The sequence below is a fragment of the Xiphophorus hellerii genome, chromosome 2 (genome assembly GCF_003331165.1).
Source record: "Xiphophorus hellerii strain 12219 chromosome 2, Xiphophorus_hellerii-4.1, whole genome shotgun sequence".
Lineage (NCBI taxonomy): Eukaryota > Metazoa > Chordata > Actinopteri > Cyprinodontiformes > Poeciliidae > Xiphophorus > Xiphophorus hellerii.
Window position 1 is genome coordinate 19,515,971 of NC_045673.1, and position 25,053 is coordinate 19,541,023.

Genomic DNA, 25,053 nt, shown 5'->3' on the forward strand with positions numbered 1-25,053 from the left:
CATGGGATTAGTGTGGCAATTTAAAATTAAGCTTGATGAAAATTTCAAAATAAAAGCCTTGAATATTTTTACATGATGTAATTGCTCTTTTTGGCTTTATTTGACTTTTTCATCCAAAGCACTGTTACACATGGTATTAGTTTGGCCCTTTGAAATGAAGCATACTGAAAATTTCAAAATAAAAGCCTTGAATATTTTTACATGACGTAATTGCTCTTTTTGGCTTTATTTGACTTTTTCATCCAAAGCACTCTTACACGTGGGATTCGTTCGGAACTTTAAAATGAAGCATACTGAAAATTTCAAAATAAAAGCCTTGAATATTTTTACATCAACTACTTGCGTTTTCAGCATTATATAACTGATTTAACCCAATGACTATTACACATGGGATTAAAATAGACTGTTTTGCATGAGCAGCAGATAGATCCTCTATTGCACATGTGTCAAACTCAAGGCCCGCGGGCCACATGTGGCCGGCTACGTCATTTTATGTGGCCCTCTCCCCCCTACCACCGTTTTACAGCCCCATTGATTGACTTAAAATAGGTTTTGAGCACGAATTGACTACAAACTACATATCCCATAATGCCTTCCGATTCTTACCAACCAACATTACGGCTTCTCGCCACTAGAGTGCAGCAGAGTCACCTCAAGCTGATTATTAATTTTCCCAGCGAATAAAACTGAAACATCGACAAGCTAACAAGCTAAAGAGCGAAGTCCCGTGATGTTTCAATCGAGGACTTTTACCGTCTACTGCCCCCTGATTTGATGCCACAGCTTCGACTCCATGCAGCTCGTGTTTTGTCCACGTTTGGAAGCACCTATCTGTGCGAACAGATGTTTTCAATAATGACTTTAAACAAGGCCAAGCACAGATCGCGCATTACTGACGAAAACCTACACGCCGTTTTGCGGATTGCCACAGAATAGAACTAAAACCAGACATCGACGAACTGACCAGGGGAAACATTGGTAAGCACGAACAAACTAAATTTAAATAGAATGAATGTAAAACCAAAACTCAGTATACTGGAATATGCATATAGTTTATTGATTTTGCTTGTGTTTTGTTTATTTACAGAACACAACACAATGAGGATGTGTGTGAGTTGGTGACAGGGTGAAGAGGGATCAGCGTTGTGTTCAAGGACAGGCAACGTCACCTCATTGTTTTGTTCTTATGTGAAATGCATGTTCGTTGCGTAATAAATAACGAAAAAGTTTTGTGAATGAAGTTGAGAGTTAATATCAAAACTTGTTTTTTATTATTTGTCTGCTTATCTTCAAAGCAGACAAAGAATAATTTTCCCAGCGAATAAAACTGAAACATCGACAAGCTAACGAGCTAAAGAGCGAAGTTTAGCTGAGCAGTTTAAAAATACTGAGCACATTTTTAAACTGCTCAGTTTAAAAATACTGTAATTTTTAAACTGAGCAGTAATTTTACATCCATGCAAACTCAAATGTAATATTTAAAACTTGAATACATAAAATCAGTTATTTAACAATATGAGGTGTTGTTTAAAAATAAAAAAGATAGCAATTTCTTTTTATTGCAGAGACATTAGATTCTTAAATTTATGGTATTCTTTAAATGTTGTAATTTTGGTTCATTGTAAACTTTACCTGTAAAAAGTTTGTAGAAATCTTTAACATAAGGTCAATATATATTTTTAAACTGTAATATGTTGTGTGTGTGTGCGTTATTGAAAATTTATATTTGTGACAATCATTAGGTAAATGCTAATGAACTGCCTTCCTGCAGTTTATGAGCATTGAACTGTTACTAAACAGTTCAATGCAAGGTTCATTAGCGTTAGCATTTTAGCTTCAATAAGCTATTAGCTATTTATTTTACTTTTTAGCAAAGTTTAGTATACTGAATGGAGTAAATCAATTACAGAAAATATCCTAGTGATTTCCCACATACTGATGAAAGCAATGACGCTAATATTAGCGTTTCTGCTGATTTTAGCTGATATACTTACTTTATAATACTGAATGGTGCACGTCCGCCTCGCTTAACGTTCTTGCGATTCTCCGCGTGCCACTGATTACGTTGCGGCGTTCTTTAGCGTCGATGCCGATTTGTGGCGTGACGACGCCGGGCCCAGAGCCACGGGCGCGCCTTGGCAGGCCCCGGCTAAATTTCTTCCGAAATTTTCTAGTTGCTATTTGATCTTTTAATAAATCTTTTTAAGATACCTTCAACAATTTTTCATATGAAGTATTTTAATATTTATTTAGTGATTTTAAGAGCTATTTTCAAATTTTGTCTGATACCTGGGACAGAAGCCCCTTGTAATATTAGTTACACCTGAAGTCAAGTTCAATGTTCCACGGGTTTCATCTTGCCATGCTCAGATCCTGCATCAGACTTATCCCTTTAACAGTGGTTTCTAAGAATTTTTAAATGGCAATCTTCTTGTAAGGCTAGAGGAGAAGTGCATCTGTCAACGTGTCAGACGATTGAAAGATTTTTGTTGGATAATATTAGTTAATGTCGATAATATTCAATGGCTCTGTGTTTTCACAAAATCTGATGTGTGAACAGTCAATTTCCTGCTTGCACATGAGAAACCTATGCAGTAAATACCTTTCCATTACCAATGCAGCACAGACAATGAAACAAACTCACCCACTATGCTTCATGTTGGGAGGCTTGTCCATGCGGACGGCCAGTTTGATCCTCAGATCTGTGTCCTGGCTGTTCTTAGGGACCACCATCCGGTGGAACTCTGCCTGCTTTGGACCACTGGTGGTGGGGATCAGGACCATCTGAAAGTGGGTGAAGAAATACAAGCCTTATGCTGGAAAGGCTTTACTGTATCTTAACAAGTGAATACTGAGACATGAAAGCAGCTCTATAATCACTTCTGGTGGTAATTAAATCAGCCTACTGAGCCCTATAAGCCCACTTTATTTGCTCAGTTCTGTTTCTTGCCTTGGGACCACCACTGTTTACTGATACTCATATTTTCAAAACAAATACTTCAGAAATATAGAATATTTGATATTGTGAGGCTGTTGTTATAACTCGTTCATCATTGGTTTTTATCTTTGACATATTTTTGCAGTCTAAGCAAATGAAGATGAAAGAGGAAGCCAGGGATCAGAAATTAGAAAACCTAAAGACTTTCCTGTCTCAGAAGAGGCTCTGGCTCCACCAGATCACCAACCAGTTCTGAGGATGAACCTTCACATCGTCTTTATGGTCTTTAAGGATTCTTTTCTTTTAAATGAGCAGCTGGCCACATTTTTAACTGTAAAAACTGGTGTTTTACCAACACTAAGTGCTTAATAAACATGATTTGATTTAAAAAAATAATTGGACAGAATTTATTCCCCTTGTTAATGTACCACTTCTCTTTCACACATTTTATTTGTTTTTAGCTTTCAGGGCCCTGTGATGGACTGGTGACCTGTCCAGGGTGAACCCCGCCTCTCATCTGATGACTGCTGGAGACGGGCACCACCAGCCCCCCTCACCACCCTGCAAGGATCAACGTGTTCAGATCATGATGGAAGGAAAGCTTTTAAGGTAGATTGTCTCCCTTAAGTACAAACTTAAAACACCTTCATAGTTAATGCCAACATCAACTGATTCTATGATATTGCTGACTACTTCTGTAAAGTGCAGCAGTGCAGTTAATGGGAAAGTTCTGTTGTTGATCCTCACTGTTCTTAGGAAGGAGAAATGTCAGTTTGTCTGGAGTAAAACTGGAATACTGTGATACTGAGTTAAAACAATACTCTGTCCTTGATGAAATATTTTTCACATTTCTTCTAAAGTGTGCTAATTTTCATAAGCATGTTGTCTGTAAACTTTGAATGTATTGACAATTTGTACAATTCTGTGATAGAAAATTGGCAATGTACTCTTGAAAAATGTGGGTAAGACTGTATTTGATGGGATGTGCATAAGACTGACATGATACTGTCATAAACGTGACACCTGTTAGGAACATACTAACAGGTGTAATGAAGTGTCATTCGGTAAATAATGACACTTTTAATGAGAAGTTGTTTTAAAAGTTGGGTGACAAGTGTTATGTCATGTTTATGACAGTGTCATGTCAGTCTTATGCACATCCCATCAAATAAAGTGTTACCAAAATGTGAATATATTGAAAGTACAATGTAATTAGTTTCACCTGGAAAGTGTGTTGTAATTGATCCTTCTGTGTTCTGGTAGCCTGATGTGTTTGCAGTACTGTAGTGTGTATGAAGCATGTAATGTACAAAGTGGCAAAGCAGAATAATTAAAGACATTAAGTAACTAAAAAGTTACTACATTAGCAATTATAATAAACCAAACATGTAATTGTAGCATACTGTAATCACACTACTAATATATAAAATATGTAATGCTGAAAATACATTCTAAATATATTTTAAATGTAATTCATTCACAAAAATAGTACACTCAAAATATACTAATCAAGCACATTTATATTACATAAAAAGCAATATACTTAAAGTATACTAAGTGTAACTTAAGTTGTCCAAAAAAAGTACGTTGAAGTATACTTCAAAAAGTACACTTTAAATTGTGCTTTAATACAATTTAAATACTAACACTATTTACATTGTAGTAAAACAGGTATAATAGCACAAAATTAGTTGTTCCAAAATGTCACACTTTAAGTTAACTAATCCTAAGTGAACTTGAAGTATACTCATGATTAGTCTGACTTAAAGTATGCTCAAGTATGTAAAAATTTAACATACTTAGTATATTAATTTTTCACCAGGGTAGTTTGCTCTTGCTGTTGGTTTAGCAGGTTTACTTTACAGTTTTAACCAACAGAGCAAACTACCTAGCAAACTAGAGTAACAACAATATCGAAGATATCTGTTAAACGGTTTGGATACGGAACTTGGGAGGGGAAAGAGGAGACACTCTGCAGGCCAGTGACTAAATGTAGGTTAATCTCAACTCTTACATTGGAATATATGCAGCAATATTGCAAGTACACATTTTCCTAACAGTGTGCTGCCCTTCTTCATGGAGAGAAAAACAAATTCTTCCAATATTATTACCAATCCTTAGGAAAAGCAACTAATCCATCTCAGCCATCAGTGGTTAATTCACACGTATTTATTTCCATTTAATTTTTGAACTTACCCTGCCCAGTTCCTTGTCTTCCAGAGCCAAGACACCAGTACTTTCTGTAAAGAGCTTTACTTTAACCAAAGGCAAGGGATGAGTTGTAGAGAAGTCTCCCTGAGTACCCCATCTACAAAACACCAAATTAAAAACTATGAAACAATAAATATGATGAAAAATAGTGATCAAAACAACATCAAAAACTTTAGTATTCAGTATTCAGACCCAATTAACATTTTTCACTCTGTTTCATTGCAGTCATTTGCTAAAATCAAAAGTTCATATTATTTCTCATTAATGTAGCAGCATCCTACCTTAACAGACAATCTTGCATATTTTAAATCATGTAGTACAACAACAACAACAAAAAACCCTTGTACTGAGTTTAGACGCATTGAAGGCTTTTGACTCAGTCAGATGGTTCTTTCTTTAAAACATGATGTCCGGGTACTGTAGTTTACAGTACCCGGGTTGTTTGCAGGGGCAAAGCACAACCCACGTATTGAGGCTGTAATCCTCGTGGCGGTGGATTACAGCCTGGTGGCGTTTGCCGCATGTCTTCCCCCTCTCTCATCACCCTCTTTTCTGTCTAACTACTTTCAAATAAAGGCCACTAGAGCAAACAAAAACTTGAAATAAATAAATAAAAACATGATGTCCAAGTTTGTATTCCACCAAACCATGATTAATGTAATTGCAGCATTGTACATCAAACTATAAGCAAGGATAAAACTCAACTGAGATCTATCAGATCCCTGTTCTTTGGAAAAGAGATCTTTGTTTCACTGCTCCTTTTTGCCCTTTTTATAGAGCCGTTAAATCAGTAGATTAAGCAGAGGACAGACATTACAGGAGTTCAGATGGCATCTGGGGAACATAAGCTGTCACTGTTTGTAGATAATTTATTGTTAGTAGTGGTGTGCTTAATCATAATCGGCCAATTTTCGTGAAAACGTATATGATCATAATCCCTGATCATTGTCTTTTGTTGTAGATGACGGACCAGTCACCTATATCTCATTCTTTGCAGCCTTCAGAAGTCAGTGTATCTCCTCCTTTCCTTCTCACTGTGCAGCAAAGTCTAAGCCCTGTCATGTGAAACTTTAATGCTCTGAGAGTTTGCGTCTTGAGATTGGAATAATACATCGGGGTTGAAGCAACAAAATGCATCAACACAACAAATTTAATGACATTTAAAAAAACAAGCTCTTGATGGAGTATGGTGAGTTATCAAAACTCACTGCAGAAAAAAAGACATCCGAAGCGGCCAACAGCAGGTAAAGCAGCGCACAACTACTAACACTCACCCGGATGAGCATGACGGTCAGAAAACAAATAAACCAAAAAATTATTTAAAAGTCATCGGGCTAGTGGGCTGGGCTGGGTTCGGCCCTCACTGTTGGACTGGCACTACAGGGTACACAGACGTAATATGTCACAGACTTAGCGCCGTTCGAGCTTCACCTGACAGTTTATTCTCACATCGAACGTCTGCTTGAAGCTGCAGCATGTAAGGTAAAAATAAAAAAATACAGGGTTTCCCCTAGAAAACTTGCTAAGCCCGGTGGTCGGGGCAACGAGGCAGTCCACCAGCAGCCCACCATGTTTTTGTAGTAAAAAATATTAAGTTGACAGGAAATGTAAAAATATTACTGGGTAATTATATGTTACGGAAAGACATTGCCAGTGACATGCCATTTAAATCCACAGCTAGTCTTAAAAACAATAAATATCAATTCATTCATATGAATTGATATTCATATTAATATGAATACCAATTATTTGCATTTCTGTTTAATCCAAATTAAGTAGGTGGCTCCAGAAGGCCATAACGCTGATATTTCAACACAGATCACAGATATAGAAATTTACCATTTGTTCATGGAAAATATCAATTCTATTAAATTTGATTGTATGGTTTCAGCATACATAAATTAAAATACTTTAAATTCCTTAACATTTAAATGTAAGATTTTAAGGAGCTGACAAGTTTACTTTTTAAAAGTTCTTAGAACAATCTTCATAGTTAGATTGCTTTGTTAACACAGCTACAATCTGATGCTCAGAGAGTTTGAGTTCTTTGAGTTTGAGCTTCATTTGTTCACAAATGCATCTCAATAAACTACAATTATCACCGATTGCTTTTTAGGTTGGCAAATTAAACTACCGTCTTCTAGAGTTTACTAAATCTATGTTGAAATGCTGTTACAGGTGCTGATGTTTTTAGCAGCAAAAGTGGCTCTTTAGTAAAATTCTGCTCAAGGCCCAATACAACCTTGGGCTAGCCCTGCAAGATGAGCTAAATCCGCTGCACAACAACAAACAAACAGGAGATTTAATTTAATCCTGCTAATGTGGCTTAAGTAGCTTTTCCATTTTGTGTCTGTTGAGCTTTTAACAAGCACCACAGAAACAGTTTTGGTTGTCCAAGCTTTATGGAACGAGATTTTAAGATCTCCCCACGCATTAACTGCGCCCCCTGCCATGAGGCAAGAAAACTGCCTGCCTCACCTCGAGTCTGTTCTCTGCTGTTTCTGATTACTCCTCAGCACACGAATCACATTATACACACCGTTGGTGACAACAAACATTGTATATTATATAGAAAAGCTTAATGATGGAAAATCAGTTTATATATTAAAAGTTTTTTCATCACTGTATTGGCGACGTACCGACAGGAGGAACATGCTCTCAACGAGTGGCAGTCAGCGCAGTTAGCGAGAGGTTGCGCAATCCAAGGTGAGGCTCAGCATGCTTCTGAGCATTTGAATGGGAAATTGCGAAAATTCAGCAATTTTTAAGAAAAATAATCAAAATTGGTAAAGCTAAATGAAAAATAAATACTTTATAGTACAAAACACAGGGTGAGAATAGCAATATGAATTATCTTATCATTATATTATTTTTCCATGATGACAGGCGAGGCTCTGCCTCCCCTGACCGCACGTCACTGGTGGCTACTATCCAGTAGCTCACCACCATCACGTGTGTGAATCCATAACTGACTGAAGGTAGTATGAAGTGAATTGGACTTGATAAAGTCATTTACCATTTAAAAAGCTTAGCTTGCTGATTTGAATTTTGGAAGACACAAACTATCATAAAAAACTTTCAAAGTTTACAACAGTAGGGCGACTGTTGTTAACCACACACATGGAGACATGATGTGAGGGCAGAGGGAATATTTACACACAAGGCAGTCAGGAGAATTCTGTCCTTCACTGCTTGCACAAAGGCTATTGCTGCCCGTTAGAGCTATTGAGTATTAACCTTTGAGGCAAACTTACTGTGGTCTTGAAGCTTCTGCTTGGTCAGTCTGAAGTTTTTCTCCGCCCTCCACCTCCATGGTGCAGTAAACAATTCGGTTTGGAGCGACTGACTTCAGCCCCTGGACCTCAACAATGACAACCTGAAACAGACATGGGAGGATCCATACTAAAATATTATTCCTAGGATTAATTGTCAGACAACATTTACTTAGACGGGTAAAGGTGATAAAACAAGTTTTTTGCACAGGTTGTCACATTATAACCAAAAACCTAATTTGATTTCATTAGGGGTTTTTTTTTGTCAAAGAAAAAAAATTAAATAAAAAATAATTTTAAAAAGGACCATTGCAGTTCCAGCTACAGGTTTATGGAGGAATTTTTCTGTCATAATCTAAGAGTACACATTTTCAGTCTGAAAGCAGAATTTTATTTTCTTCTCAAAACTTTTAATACTTACATTTTTATTTTTGAAAGCATATATATATATATACTATATACTGTATATATACTGTATATATGCACACAGTGTATCACAAAAGTGAGTACACCCCTCACATTTCTGCAAATATTTCAGTATATCTTCTCATGAGACAATACTAACAAAATGACACTTTGACACAATGAAAAGTCGTCTGTGTGCAGCTTATATAACAGTGTAAATTTATTCTACCCTCAAAATAACTCTATATACAACCATTAATGTCTAAACTACCGGCAACAAAAGTGAGTACACTCCTAAGTGAAAGTTTCTTAAGTGTCAATATTTTGTATGGCCAGCATTATTTACCAAAACTGCCTAAACTGGGCATGGAGTTCACCAAGTACCACGTCCTCCTCAGTGCTGCAACACGTCGGCAGTAGGACTGTAACTATTCCTCAAATGATTCGAGAACCTCAATTATTAAAATTCCTCGAGGAAGATTTATCTGCCTTGAAGCTTCGTTAAAACATGTTTTATTACTTAGCGCACCGTGCTCCGACCGGGTTATTATTTATGTTGGGCAGCACTCTCACTTCCGCCTATGAATTGTTGCTAACTGCTAGCAGCATAACTTCCCATTTTTAAGCTCGGTTTGGGAGGATTTTTTTGATTGATGATAATGTCCGGGTTTTCATTGTTTTTCGGGGACCAATAAGCATCCTTAAATTGATTGGCGAGATGCCTGGCATACGACAGCCTTTCTCCTTCCGGAGCTGATGGCTGAGAGCGAACTATGGGGAAGAGAGCGGTGGGATTATTTATACAGGTGAGCAGATAGACTGAACACTGCGGGCGGCTGTTCTGTAGTTGGACAGCATAGCTTTATGGACGAACCGGAAAATACATTTCACAGTAATTTCACACGCTCGCAACAAATGGGTGGCGGAGCGTATCGTGGTGGTACATAGCTGGTAGATGAGTTTCTGTGTGTGACTAACGAAGGTGTCAAATTCCCCACAAAAGCTATAAATGGCTAGGAAAGGTGAGAGGTCATCCATTAAACTGACTGAAGATGAATACATTAACTAAAAGCTGAAGTAGAAATTTCTTATAAGCTTATTTGTGAGCCCGTCTCTTTATTATTAAATTAAATACAATTTCAGATTCCTGTATAACTTTTCTTCAGGTTTAGAAAGTGAGCTATTATTGTTACAGGTTAGGGATGCTCAAAAATGAAAAACTGGATTGATGTTGATATCCGATAGCAATAGTGCTGTTATGTTAATCGATATTTTATTTTATTAAAAATTCATCATCCGATTATTCGATTAATCATAAGAATAATCAATAAAATACTTGTTTACAACAGCCCTAGTCGGCAGCAATTAGTTTAATGTGCTGACCTTGTTAACATCTAACTTCTGCACCTTCTCTTTCTTTGCTCACCTGGTGCCTCATGTACAGTATAAAGCGTGCATAGGCACAAAAAATGTGCGGCACCATATTTTACGCACAAGTTGGTATTTATAAAAATTTACTTTGCGTCAAAGTTTGCGTAAATATACGCACATACTTTATTTCCCCTGGCGTGAAAATGTGCGTCAGTCACGCAAACTATTTCTGTGAACAATATCAAACTACAAAGCGTCAAAACTCACCAAAATACAGTAAACTCTGACAACATTCAGTTATTTAGACCAAAAAGCATCTAACCCAAAAAGCATCTACTATTTTGAATAAACATTCACATTCCCCACAAAGGACTCTCTGACACACTGTCTTTAAATCCCGGCTGAACAGTCTGCTGTTCAAACAGGCATCTGCACAATCTCTCTTTTTTTTATGTATTATTTTTGTTTCTGTGAGGTGACTTTATGTGCCCTGAAAGCAACTTTTAAATTAAATATATAATTATTATTATAAACACTTACACTGCTACAAACAAGAGTGTTTCCATGGTTAATGCTTCACATGGTGGCAGATTTCCGGGTATTTATACTCATTTACATATGTATTTATGGGTGGCGACAGGCGGACCAGCAGCTGCGCTCCTTTTCCCGCAAATTGGGATGAATAAAGGAAAGGTGTGCAGCCATGTGCGTGTGCACGGCTTTATACATCCGGATTTTTTTGTGCGACGCACTTTTCAAAATTTATCCGTATGCCAAGTTTTACTGTGAAAACTGCGCACTCATTTATGCATGAAGTCCCAGGTGAGCTACCTCCTCCTCTATTTAGACTTAAATAAGTAGATTAATACATCTTTAAATGATCTATTCTGGTTTAGTTTTCTGTGTGCTGCATGTATTGTAGGATATTAAAAATGCGCCACAGAAGCCTGAGACAGACCTGATCCTCAACCTTCTCATTTTGACTTTATTCAAAATAAAGTCAAAATGTTTTAGATCTGACATGTAGGAAACATAAATACATGGAGCTCGTTAGTTGCTGCTAACAGGTGACATTTTTGTTCCCTTTGCAACAGACTGACTTTTATCTGTGAGTGTTAGAACAGAATCTGGCATTTTATACATGTACAAGAAAATACATCTTGGCTTGGCAGAGCTGAAATGTATTTCACATTATTAAAATACAAAACCATGCCCTTTTCCTTCCACTTGTTTTTCTAAAAAAATAATAATAATAAAATACATACTATGGTTGCAAGCATCTTGCATACTTAACCAACCTCCAGGTTAAAGGTCAGCACAACATCAGATTTGGACAGTATGTCTCCTTCATCCCCTATATCCAAGAAGGAATTGTTCATAGAGGAGCGCTTAAGCTTCTGTTTGAAGTCTGGACCTCCTTTGGACACTGGCAGACTCTCCAAGTTAGCCATCAGCAAGTTGACAGAAGAACGCAACTCTTCAATGTACAAAGCCCCCATGTCAGTAGAGACAAACTTTGGGTTCGTCCTTTCCTATAGTATGTACAGAGAAAAGTTACCTTTAACTTTCTTGACATATAAAAACACCTGCAAACACTAAACTTTTCAAACTATTAGTAAAGTATTTATGAGCAGCCAATATTAAATGTGTGGCTCATTTTAAACACATATTGTGCTATAAATTGCTTGACACAATCCTAAAGAAACCAGATCTCACCCTAGCAATCTTCTCAGCCAGCTGTAGCCTCCCGTCCAGCTCTCTGCGGATCTGAGCAGCTTGTTCATCCACATTGTCAAGCTGTAAAAAAGCAAACAAAAATGAAACAGAAAAAAAGAAGAGCGCTGTCTAAAAGGTGAAAAACATCCCTGTTTTAGAAGCAAATTTAAAAAAGGTAAGTTTCTGGTTTGGACATGCGGAAGCCCTGCTGTGACATCTTAAAATATAATTCTTGTTTTACTCACCGCTGCCTGTCTTTACTGCTCTACACACCAACAGCTTCAGCAATTAAAATGACAAGTCAAGGATGAAGGATTAAAAAAAAATAAAATATTCTGGACACTTTAAATAGGATGACACAGCTGTAGTGCAAAACATATATATTTTAATAAACTTTCTTTTAATGTTTGTCTTTTTAAGACTATATAGTTGGTGTGTAGGTATTGTTAATGTCTGGCAGTGACACATAATCACTAACGTTTGTCTGTCACCTATGAAATGGGCCAGTTTAACACGATTAAGCTTACAGGAAACTGCCTGCACCGTAAACAACCGTCCTGCACTGTGGAGAAAGAAGTGTTGATCAAAACAAAGCGGCTGTTAATGTTAATTCAATATCTGGAAGTGTGACCAACACAAACTGGATGGCTTATTTCACTTCCTCTGGTGTCACTGATAAAACTACAGGCAGGCTGCAATTCTAAAACATTGCAGAAAACAAATGTCATCGTCCACAACTTCTCCTCCTGTTCACTGATTGGTCCGGAAGAAAGTCTACCGAAAAGAATCTAAGTGAATGGGACTCGGTGAGAGCTCACATAACCTGAACTATTCCACTTCTGCTGGCTGCTGTCATTTCTGATGTTTTGAAATACTCTTGGTCATCTTTTCTGATTTTCAGATTAATTCCTAATGGCCTTTACACCTGGAAGCCCTCATTGCACTCTTCAGACTTTGTTTGCAGGAAAGAACAACTTGAATTGTCACATACTTTCAGAAAAATCTCCCCCTACCCCCTTTTTATTTTTATTTTTTACAATAAACAATATTTCAGCAGGTACTTACTTAAGGAGGGATGGATTGTGGTCATGCAGGTTGCAGTAACAAGCTTAATTTACTTTGCTTACAGTCCTTTATAATCTTAGATGAAATGGGGTCCAGAGGACAAGTGGAGCTTTGCACGCCTGCAGTGAGTTTGGATGACTCTTCTGGGATAACATGAAAGAACTGAGACAGGTGCTGAGGGCTGTGAGGATGAGGATCATGTGGAGAAGTTAAACAATGGTGATGTTTAAGGTCTGTTAAGCTAGAAAAATTATAATTCAACAGGGGCACCAGCTCTAGGAGCTTCAGAAGGGTTTGAATACTTTTTTAAGTGTCAGTTTAAGAGTACAGGAGCAGGTGGAAAATCAGCTGTGATGTGGGTTTAGATAAATATGAGCAGCTGGATCAGATAGGGCAGGACTTGAACAGATAACTGGCTGACTTATCGGTCTCTGCCTCCACTGCTAAAAACACAAAATCTTACCATGTTTGGTTTAGTTTTTAGGGCAAATATCTTGGTGCCCTTGGAATTACACAAAACTAATTTACAAGTAACTTTTCAGCACGATAATAGCTTGAATGAATAAATCCTTAACATTGATAAAGATGTCCTTATTCCATTGGCAGATTGTTTCACTTATAACATGGGAAAAATGTCTTTGTGTGTGTGTCTGCCAATACAACATGTACATTTCGAGTGTACATGTCATCAGTGTGTACTTGAAATGCCTCAGCATTCACAACAGGATCTGATGAAAGGGAAAACCTGTAGCATTAGCAGAGAGCAACAGGGGGAATGGGAGAGAGTGAGTGGCGCTAAACAACGATTGTGACCAACAGAGCCAAGATGTGCCTCAGGCTCTGATTGGTTGTTTCTAGTTCAATTTCCTCACAGTTTATTTGTCTCATACCATACTGTCACAACATAGAGAGTTAGTTTCTAGGGCAAATATCTTAGTGCCCTTGGAATTACATAAAACTATTTACAAGTAACTTTTCAGCAAGATATAGTAGCTTGAATGAATAATTCCTTAATATTGATAAAGATGTACTTATTCCATTGACATGACCAACCTCCTGCACGCCTCCTTCCAGAAAACCAAACCGCAAGAAAAAATGGTTGTTAACATTAGCCCAGTTTTACTTCTGGGACAATTACTGACATGTTAAAAAATATCAGTTAATAAACACGTTAATGCATCCCTAAGGTGAGGTCATCTGCTGACAAAAATCCACTTACCTGACAGGCATTGTATAGCAGCTGGTGCTCAAACTTGCGGATGCCCAGTATCTGCTGGAACATTTCGTACAGCTGCTCTTTACTGAGGATGAGCTCTGAAACAGCACTCAGGTGTGCCCGCTGTGGTTGGCGCCGCATGTCTTCCTCCCCACAGTAGATGGTATCATACTTGGTAATCCAGGAGCTCAGCACAGTCTCTTTACTCAAGCCACCGATCTCCGGAAGGCTGCGCACCCGTCGCTCAATGTTTTTCTTAAAAACCTCGCGAAAGTCATTGGCTGAGCACCCACCACTCTGAACCATTCGGTAAACTCTCTCACTCTTCAGAAAACCCTGTTTAGAGAGAGAAAGAACATACTTAGTTATTTGTTCATATGGTCCACTGAAATAGCTTCAACATGTCAACACTTTCAAAGGAAAAAAAGGGAAATTGTTTAAGTTTAAGTGCAGTCTGGCTTGTTTGCAGCCAAATAAGTCCCAGCCACACTGAGGTTATTTTGGTAAGACTGAAAGAACATCAGCAAAAATAGGTCAAGTCAATTAATTACCAACCTTTCCAGAGGTCTTTAAGAAATCAATGAGCCAACTTACTCCCACAGTGCCTTTCAGATACTGTGGGAAGAAAGACTATGAGTAAAATATTTAAGGTTCTTTTTATCAGAAGAAAATTATCTGAAAATACTTTTCATAGCACAAAGTGTCTAACAATCCATGCAATTCCAACAGAAATTAAAACAAATAGGCCCATAAACCATCGTGTCTGGTACAGGTGTCTGAAAACTTTGTAATCCCAAGAGTTATTCTTGCTCTATGTCCAGCAAAGTAAAATTTACTTTGCTGGACATACTTTGCTATGACTTGATCTTTAAAACCTAAGGTGGCCTTTCCAACTGGGCCGACCCCATCCAGAGACAGTGCCAAAAAAATAAAATCCAAACAAGCTAGCAAACCTGAGCTGCCCAAACGAGACAGTCCCAACCTTCCAACGAGCTCCAACCTCAACTCCACCTCCCAGGTTCCAATAGACTCCTGCCAACTGTGGGTTTCCACCCTGTGGGGAGCACCGACTTCACTAGCACACCAGTGCATTTCTGTCTGTGGCCTGCATCAGGGTTTTTCTACCTCTTGATGATCTCATTCTGACATTCACAATGTTCATGATAACTGAAACAATGAACAATTGTTTAAAGCACAACTGTTTGGACAAAGGATGAAGCTCTTGGTCTATTGTATCCGATAATCTCCAGATTAGTCCTCAGACTGCTGTCCTCCATCATCCTGCTTTCTGATTTCTATATGTTCTTTTCCATTCTGTAGAGCGCCACAAATGCCAGCCATTATTACTTATAAAGTGATCGGCAGGAGACTTCCTCCCACCCTGCTGCTCAAATTAATTGAGGCCTTAAACATCACTAAATTATTCATGCAGGAGGAGAAGCCAGAGATTAGAGACAAAGAAACGGGGATCTGCAGGCTGTCATCTGTCTGGTGAAGAATAAATCCATATACTTTATTTCTTGTAAAAATAGACAGAATAATTGCTAAAAATCTCTTACAACTTTGTTAAAAACAAAAATTAACTTAATCTGACATTTCAAGTTCAAAAAGTGGTCAAAAAAATCATTTTACAAAAACCTCTGGTCATCACACACACACACGCCCCCACACACATATATACATACACACATATATATTACTTAATGTGATATATATATATTTTTTTTTTTTACTGAGTGGCAGAAACAGGCTTCCGTAGAAACGGGCTGCCGTACTTTGTGCTATTGCAGCGCTTCTGTCTCTTGCTCCTTTTTCCTCCGATTGCACCATTTTATTTGTGATTGCACCATTTTATTTGTAATTGCACCATTTTGTTAATGATGGCAGTTTTGGGGTTTGTAGGATTTTATTTGTGATTGTGTCCCTTTTTGTTTGGATTTGTTTTGTTCATTGAAGGTTTTTGCTTCTATTTTCTGTTATTGCAGAGATTTTTTTGTTTGCAGAGCTTTTCTGTTGCATTTGTTTGTTTTTTGTTGTTGCTGTTGATGTTTTTTTACATGTGTTTGCAGCTTGTTTCGCCGTTTATGTCCTTGCACCTGTCGGCCACAGTAGCTTGGCAATGAAACATTATAATTGTTTCTAAATGACTTGACCGGGCTGGCAGGTCTCGCTGTGGCTTGCGCACGCCTCCTTTCACTCAAACTGGATACAGGCGTGCCTGTATTGGAATTTATATCAATTCTTCATCAAGGTATGAGTCAAGCTTAAAAGCCACATCACTTCCTCTGCTTATGTAGCTCAATGTGAACCACAAATATAATCTAGAATAGCTTTTAGAGGTGCGCAGTTAGAGGGCAGTGAGGATGATATGCCTTTGTGAACAGAGAATTATGTGTCCGTAGTTATGACAAGAATCAAGGTGGTTGATGAGAATCAGAGTTTCTTTGACCAACACACATTTCTGTTTCTGAAATACAGGAATTATTTACATGAAGCTTGTGTCCCCTCACCTCATAGTAGCTTCTCACAGCATTGCAGAAAGCTTCATCAGCAATAATCTGAGTCTCTCCATTGAGGAAGGCCAGGAAGCGCTCCTTCACTGTCTGCAGCTGCTGCTTGTTGACCTTACAGAGAAAACAGAGGAAGCAGGAGGTACAAACTTAATACAGTGAAACTTAAAGAGGAGTACATGACTGGAAAAATGAGTTCCATATAGACATGGGGTATACAACAATATTCTACGGAAAATGGTGTAAAAAAAGAAAAAAAGGCATAACATTATTTTTTATAATCAGATTGTGATGTTACCATTGTATTACACATGTTTTAATGAGGATAAAAGCAAACTGTGGTAACATCACCTGAATCTGTGCTCTTTACATCAGATATTAATATGTCTAAGATTTGGGTCTTGAAGTAAGACCCATAATCGTTTCCCCAGTAAGCCTCCCAGGAATAAGGTGGTTATAGAAAAATATTCAGATTTTATTTTGTGGTTTTAAAGGCTCTACATTGAAGACAGTGAGACATAAAGGCATACATTTTTGTAAATTTCTATCTGTTCTCTCTTCTGTTCTCAGCTCCCACACACAGAGCTGGGTCCACTTGCTCAGCTCTTCCTTCCCGTTTCAAACTAAAAATTAATTCTTATTTTTTTCTGAGATAAATGGCAGAAAAGCCATTTAGATGCAAATGTCTCTCCAATGATTTTTTTTTGGGGGGGGGGATGGACAATTCTAGACTTTTCCAAGATTGGGGGGGTCCCGACCCCCTGGGATTTACGCCATTGTCCTGCCCACCAAAGGTTTTTTTTTCCCCAGATCACACCAGTCTAATCTGATTTGACTGTTTGTTTATAAATGCCCCAAAAATAGCTGTACTACTAGTTGTCTTATAGAGTTTACTGTACAATGACAATAAATCAAATCAATAGATAGATTAGATAATCTACCCATCAGTGCCATGACTGAGTGTGTGACTGACTATAAACTCCTGTGTGGGCAGCACCATTGGCACCAGAACAGTGAGATGCTTCCAGATTCTGAAATCCAGAATAACAAACCCTGGATCACAGAGCAAATGAGCTGAACGCATTCCACAAAAGGTTCAGTTCCGGAACAAACTCATCATCATCATCATCCTCTCTGTCCCCAGTCATACACACATCCCATCTTCCTCTGACCCACAGCTTTCCTGTAAGATCTTAGATGTTCCATCTTCCACCTCAGTCATGGACTCTTCTGCTTCCACAAGTCTGTCTTCAATCACATCAGGAGATGCTGCTGCTCCCTTTGCGTCCCCCTCCCACTTTTCTGTATCTAGAACTGAAAAGGCACCCGGAGAGACTGAACTGGACCCGGGCTGCAGGTCCAGATGGTATCAGCCCTGGAGTCCTGAAGGCCTGAAGTTGCAAACCAGCTCTGTGGGATTCTGCAACATCTCTTCAACCGTAGCCTGACAGTTCAGTCAGCTACTACATAGTGAAGTAGTAGTGAAGTTCCTCCCCTTCATTACTCCTCTGTTTAGTAGTAAACTTATTGTAGGATAATATAGTTAATAATTCAGGCTATGATAGAACCTGACTGAAGCTGATGCTTGGAGTAAAAAGAAGTAAAACCCCTTAGCAAGATACTCTGTTGCTGTGACTGATCAATAAAGAATATCTTATCAATAATTAAAAAATTACAAAATGTCATAAAGTATGATTACTGCTGAATAGACAGATCAAGCAAAGTACGAAAGACCAAAGCACCAAGGCTGACATCCACAGTGCCATCTGGTCTACAAATAAAGTAAATTTATACCAATCCTGCTATATTTATATTCTTATCCATTTCCCTTCCAATAGCATTGTAGGAAACAGGAGAGTACATTTTCAGAATGCTGAAGGTTTGTCATACACTGGGTTAAAATCTTGTCACAAATACATACACGACTGGTTCCAAAAGTGGTTTGGCTCATCCATCTACATCCCATTTCCTCAGAAAGCAGTAAACACATGAACAATCCAAACTGCATCACATAACACAAGGTATACATGGGTTGTGAGTTATTTACACTTACTGACACTAAGTTAATAACCAAGCCCCACCGTTGCTGAAAGCATGTGCACAACCTGGTTATGAGCTTGATGACACAGTATCAGGATTTAGTACCTTCGAAGTTATAAAGCAGATAGGAAAGAAATAATGTTTCTGATATGTCTGTGTTTCCAGTTGAGATAGATCAATGTAGAGAGGTCAATGTAGAGAGGTCAATACGGAGGGTATTTTGAAAGTTGCCAGGTGGCGCTGTTGAGCCGTTTGTGATTTTTGCACGACCTTAAAATACGTAATTTTCATGCAGTTTTTGATTATTATTGATTATGATAAGGCCTCCAAAAGGCCACGTACTTTAGGTGGAAGAAAAAAAATAGTAAACAGTATGATTACAACAGGCCTTTGCTTTCGCTGCTCTGGCCTAAATATTAAACAGCCTCATCAAAATATTGCAGGTGTTTCTGTGCTTTGCTTTAGACCTTTGTCACTGTGTAAATCTGTTAAAAATTTGACACTGAATTTAATTTCATCTTAGATTTTTGTACTGAAATAGAATTTAAATAAAATTTGAACATTCTTGCTGAAAAAAATTTTTATTTTATAAAACATTGTTATGTTAATGACACAGATGATCTCACGGTATCATGGAGAGATACTGCCAGAGAATGGTGCAGTGGAGCAGTTGAGAGCACTGTTGTCTTGCAGCAAGAAGGTCCTGGGTTCAATTCCCGGGCCTGGGTCTTTCTGCATGGAGTTTGCATGAACTGAACTGAACTGAACTGAGCCAAATGAACCAATTTAATGACATCTGGTGGTGCTTTGAGTTTAGTAGATAATTAGTGTGTCACACTCAATTTACAACATTCATGTCCTGTAAACAAACAAACAGTTGAAGTTGTTTAAACTGTAGGCCCTCACTCTATAACCCATGAAAGTTTTACTTTTTGAATTGAATTATGGTTATTAAACAACTTTTCCATGATATTCAAATTTCTTGGAAAGGATCTGTAGCTGACTGATGGGAAGTGATGGATGGCTGTGAGAATAAAGGCAGACTAAGATCTCAGTGTTCCAGGGTTCTGACGGCGCCTCCGTTGCCAAGTATAACAGACTCCCTTGAGTGATTTGTGTCTTTAATTGTTTTTGCATTATACACAATGTTTACACAATTTCCTAACGGACATAACATTAGATCTACAACACTTTATGCAGTGTGTGTATGTTTTGGAAGCACTTTTAAAGTTGGAAACCTACTGATTGTTTGAAAACCAAATAAACTTAATGTGTTGCGGAAAAGAAAGAAACTATTTGTTTTTCAATCATTTGAGGTTAACACTATGCTGAACTGTTCTGTGCATTATTTTCATTTCAAGCCATGTAAAATTGTGATGTTTTAAGGGTTTGCTAAAGCAGAAGAGTTCGCTTTGTTTGGTTGAGACTTCTCCAATATTAATTCCCTGCACTGAGAAGCTAAAGCCTCCTTGCTGTTCAGTCTCACCTTCTGCTGTCTTCGGGCCATGTCGGTGGGCTGCTTGGCGTTGAACGGATAGGAAATACACCGCAGAACAAATACATAGATCTGCAGCTTGGTCCTCCTCTCCTTTTCCTCCTTCTGAAGACGCTCTCGCTCCTTCTTTTCCTCATCGTCACCCGCAGAGGGGCAGTCTTTTGCACCTTCACCGGGGGGTTCGGCAAACTGCAGCTGCTGACCGCCCGCCCGCCCGCTGTCTCCCTGCTTTTCTGCCTCTGAGAAGGCGGACGGTTTCCTCGGAGGCTCTCTGGTAACTTCAGGGTCGGACTCCCCGCCCGTGTCTTCGCTAGAGGACGGGTCCAGCATGGTGACAGGTGTTAAAACGCAGACTAACAGACTAATAACACGGCAAAGTCCTGTTCACGCTTTAGTTTGTTTTAGTTGACGTGGCGCTACCGCCAGCATATCTACTGTCAACGCCGTTTTCCTGCTGGAACAAGTGCTGCGTTTGAAGTCACGACCTGGGTTAAATGCTGTTGCTGATGGCGACGTCAGGGCAGGCGGAGTTTTCCGGATAAACGTCGCCGCGTGAGCTTCGTTCCTTCACGCACAGAAAATGTGTTGGAATGGCAGCGCGCGCGCTCGCTCGCAGCCACCGGTTGCTACAGAAAGCTCGATATGCGTACAGGTGAGCAACCTGTGGCTGCGAGCAGAGATGGGTTGAAACAGAGCGAAGAGGTGTCACTCTGGACTTTTTTAAATGCACCAATTTTTTCTCTCCAAATTACACATACAGTAGTTGTGTATCAAGGGTGTAACTTTGTGTTGCAAGTTGGTTGGGACACAGTTACGGGAAGGCCTTTTATTCTCTAGTGCTAAGAATAAAGCCAAAACTTACATGTTAATGCCAGATAGTCTTATTCAGAACATTAGGATATACAGTACGTCCTGATCAGGCTTGTCAGATTAATAGTAGCCTACTTCGAAAAGTAGTAATAGGAGGTATTAAACATATTACGAAATATAAATATGTTAAAACATACGTGATCTAATTATGTCTTTCACTTGGTGATGGAATTGTTGACAAAGGAACTATATGTGAAATATATGTGAAACTTTTTACAAATCATTGTATGAGTCTAGACATTCTCCCGAGGAACATGATTATTTCTTTAATTCCTTAAGTGGCACAGAAACAATTGGTGACCAAAATAAAATATTATGCGACTCTCCAATCACGCCTGATGAAATTAAAGAAGTTATTAATAGTCTTAAATCAAATGAATCTCCTGGTACAGATGGGCTTACATCAGAACTTTTGGATGGATAATGGATAATGATAATGGATCAATGATGGTGGATAATGATATTCTATCTGTAAAACAATTGTTTAATGAGGATGGTCAACTATTTAATTATGGTGAGTTTCTTTGTTAATATAAATTCCCTGTGACCCCTAAAGAATTTGCTGTTGTTTTCGATGCTATTTTAGCAGGTTTGAAATTTCTTATATCAACCTCAGGTAGAGCCCATGTCCAATATCCCAGCTCTCCACAGTTATTTATTGGTAATTCAGACCCGTTACTTAGTATTAAAACAGGAAATAAACATATCAGAGAGATAATCCAGAGGAATACTATTACCAAACCTGCTTCAATCTTTTTTTGGAACAATCTTTATTTAGATATTGATTGGGAACAAACATGGTTGTTGCCAAGAAAGTTTTTTGTCTCAAATAAAGTACGGGAGGGCTCTCTTCAAATTTTACACAGGTGTTACCCTGTAAATTCAGTACTGAATAAATATATTCCAAATATTGATCCTCTTTGTTCCTTTTGTCACATCAAACAAGAAACATTAACCCACCTGTTTTGGGAATGCTCTTTCAGCAAAACGTTTTGGTGTGACTTCAATATTTTCTTTAGTCGGAAATGTAATATACATTTATTATTATTCCTTTGAATGTTAAATATGTTTTCCTTGGTATTTCCAATAATAGTATTTGTTGGAAAGAATATATTATAAACTTTCTTATTCTATTATTCTTATTCTAAGTTCCACATACATGCCTGTAAATTTGCTAAGAATAAACCAACCTTACTGTTTTTAGAGCTTATGTAAGATGTTTTTTAGACTCTAAAAATGTGCACCAACTCTAAAGCTATGAAACTTATAACCTTAAGTGATGAATTTGATTTGTAAACTGTTATTTTTTATTTTTTCTCATGGAATCTTGTGGATTTGTTACCCCAGCACCGCGAGCATGCTACTATCTGCAATTGTATATGCTTTATTTGTAAATAAAGTTTATTTTAAAAAAAAGATTTTTTAACCCTCCTGGGTCTCTTTCGGTTGTTGCTTTAATTTCATTTTTATATAAAATTATTGAGGTAAATGGCATAGGATGTGTTTAGGTTGTACACGTTATCTCTTATTGTCACCTTCCTAAAATAATGGCTTAAGTCATTTTCTTGTTTTGCTAAAAGTGGTATTATTATTTCTTTATTATTTTTGCCTAAAATATGTTTCGGAAAGAAAAAAGTAGTGATTTTTTTTGTTGTTGTTAAATCTGTTTGGGCAATGATATGCCTTAGATAGATAGATAGATAGATAGATAGATAATCACACACACATATATATATGGGTGTGTGTGTATATATATATATATATATATATATATATATATATATATTCCAACAGATCCACATTTTCATCTCTCGCCCATTTCCGTCTTGTTCCAGTAGCCCATTTGTCATCAAGGTGCTCTGGTTCCCCAACACCTGACGCAGACCTTGTTTGGCCGGGCGACGTCTGAGCCGGCATGTTATGCATTTTTGTGTCTCTCATGGTATGAGGTAGGCAGTAGCTTGAAGGGTCTTGCCTAAGGACCCAGACTGGATTCGAACCCTGCCCTCTCGGGTGATATACTGATGCCTTATCTATTGAGCTATCCATGCCTGTGGTCATCGGGGCCCTCGGGGCAGTCACCCCCAAACTGGACCAATGGCTACAACAGATCCCAGGAACAACATCAGACATCTCAGTCCAGAAATGTGCAGTCCTTGGCACAGCCAAGATACTGCGCAGAACCCTCAAGCTCCCAGGCCTCTGGTAGAGGGCCCGAGCTCAGAGGATAAGAACCACCCGCGGTGGGTGAGAAGGGAATTTTTTTTTTTTTTTTTATATATATATATACTGTAGGATATATATATATATATATCCGTACATGTATATCCGTACATGTACAGAGAGAGGAAGAGGTAGATATACAGTATGTACACTCAACAAAAATATATAAACGCAACACTTTTGTTTTTGCTCCCATTTTTCATGAGATGGATTCAAAGATCTAAAATTCATTCCAGATAAACAATATTACCATTTCTTTCAAATGTTGTCCACAAATCTGTCTAAATGTTTGATAGTTATTGTGGGCAGTATAAGGTACACCTGTGCACTAATCATGATGTCAGATCAGTATCTTGATGTGACACACCTGTGAGGTAGGATGGATTATCTCAGCAAAGCAGAAGTTCTCACTATCAAACTTTTAGACAGATTTGTGGACAACATTTGAAAGAAATGGTAATATTGTTTATCTGGAATGAATTTTAGATCTTTGAATCCATCTCATGAAAAATGGGAGCAAAAACAAAAGTGTTGCGTTTATATTTTTGTTGAGTGTAGATAGATTGATTGATTGATATCCATATGTAGATATCTATATATAAATATATAGATATCTACATATAGATTTATATACATTTATAGAGAGACAGACAGATTTAGATATAGATATAGATAGATATCTATGTCTATATATATAATTAAATTTAGAAATAGATATATATATCTTGCCCAGAAAGATAAATCATTTTCTAAATTCTTTTCCAATTTGTATAGGTTTAGACTTCTAAAAGGCTCTTTTTGTTCCATGTTGTTCACATTTTCTTTTTCCAATTCTCCCTTTAATTAATAAATGTGGTTGTCTTATTTTCTGTTTAGAATTAGAAATAAAAATCTTACAATGAATGAACATGAGTACTGATGTTGAACGTGGGGGAAGCCGGAGCACCCGGAGTGAACCCACAGCTGCACAGGGAGACGTTTCCCACCGTGCAGTCCTGGCTTTTTAATATTAAAATGTCCAATTAACAACAACAGTAGCTCTTTTTCCAATTACCACCAATCACCCAACCCACACATGGCCCCACCCCCTTTTAAATCTAATATAAATTGATGTCTATGCTGGATGGACGTTACTTCTGTCTTTGAACTGGCGCAGACATGATGGAGTTACAGCCTTTTTGAATCGCCTCCACAGAGAAATCTTTTTCATGGCGCTCTCTTCTTGTTCTGAGACATTGTTCTGCTCAGCTGACTCTCCAGCTGCTTGAGTCTCTGATTCCTCAGGTGTTGTTTGAATTCCATCTTTGTTTAATGCAACCTTTATCTGTGGAGGCGATGTTCTCTGTTTTTCCATTAGACCACTCTCCCCTTCTGTGCAAACTACAGGAACCCTACCTGTTACGTCTGAGACTTTGTAAGGTTTTGTCTCTATTTGCTCAGAATCTGTCTGTGGGATCTCTAGTGTTTCTACATCTGTTCTTGGTGTCTTATTGTTGTGGATCAAGTTTGATAGATCTGTCTCTATTAGGTTTACAACAGTTTCTACTTCAGCTTTCATTGCCGTCTTTCTCTTATTCATACATTTTGATTTAGCCAATGGTCTTTTCTCATCTGACTGATCCCCATTCTGTTGTATTTCAGGGACCATTTTGTCTTCACTCACCTGCTGTAGTTCACTAATCACTGTTTCATTGCTATGAATCTCGGTTATGATGGAGGCT

The 25,053-nt window shown here is 38.0% G+C and overlaps 2 protein-coding genes across 10 annotated transcripts in view; both read right to left on the bottom strand.

Moving 5' to 3' along the window:
• The window catches only part of LOC116735013 (calcium-dependent secretion activator 2-like), a 102,153-nt gene extending 81,277 nt beyond the window's left edge, over positions 1-20,876 (bottom strand). The window contains exons 1-8 of the mRNA XM_032586604.1: positions 20,231-20,876; positions 16,705-16,818; positions 14,198-14,530; positions 11,914-11,994; positions 11,496-11,729; positions 8,404-8,525; positions 5,135-5,246; positions 2,645-2,784 (exon numbers count right to left, since the gene is read on the bottom strand). Coding sequence (XP_032442495.1) covers positions 2,645-2,784; positions 5,135-5,246; positions 8,404-8,525; positions 11,496-11,729; positions 11,914-11,994; positions 14,198-14,530; positions 16,705-16,818; positions 20,231-20,569 — 1,475 coding nt within the window. The 5' untranslated portion in view covers positions 20,570-20,876. The remainder of the gene's footprint in view (positions 1-2,644; positions 2,785-5,134; positions 5,247-8,403; positions 8,526-11,495; positions 11,730-11,913; positions 11,995-14,197; positions 14,531-16,704; positions 16,819-20,230) is intronic.
• Positions 1-25,053, bottom strand: part of mical2b (microtubule associated monooxygenase, calponin and LIM domain containing 2b) — a 385,618-nt gene that overhangs the window by 143,550 nt on the left and 217,015 nt on the right. The gene's annotated exons all lie outside the window — the stretch shown is intronic.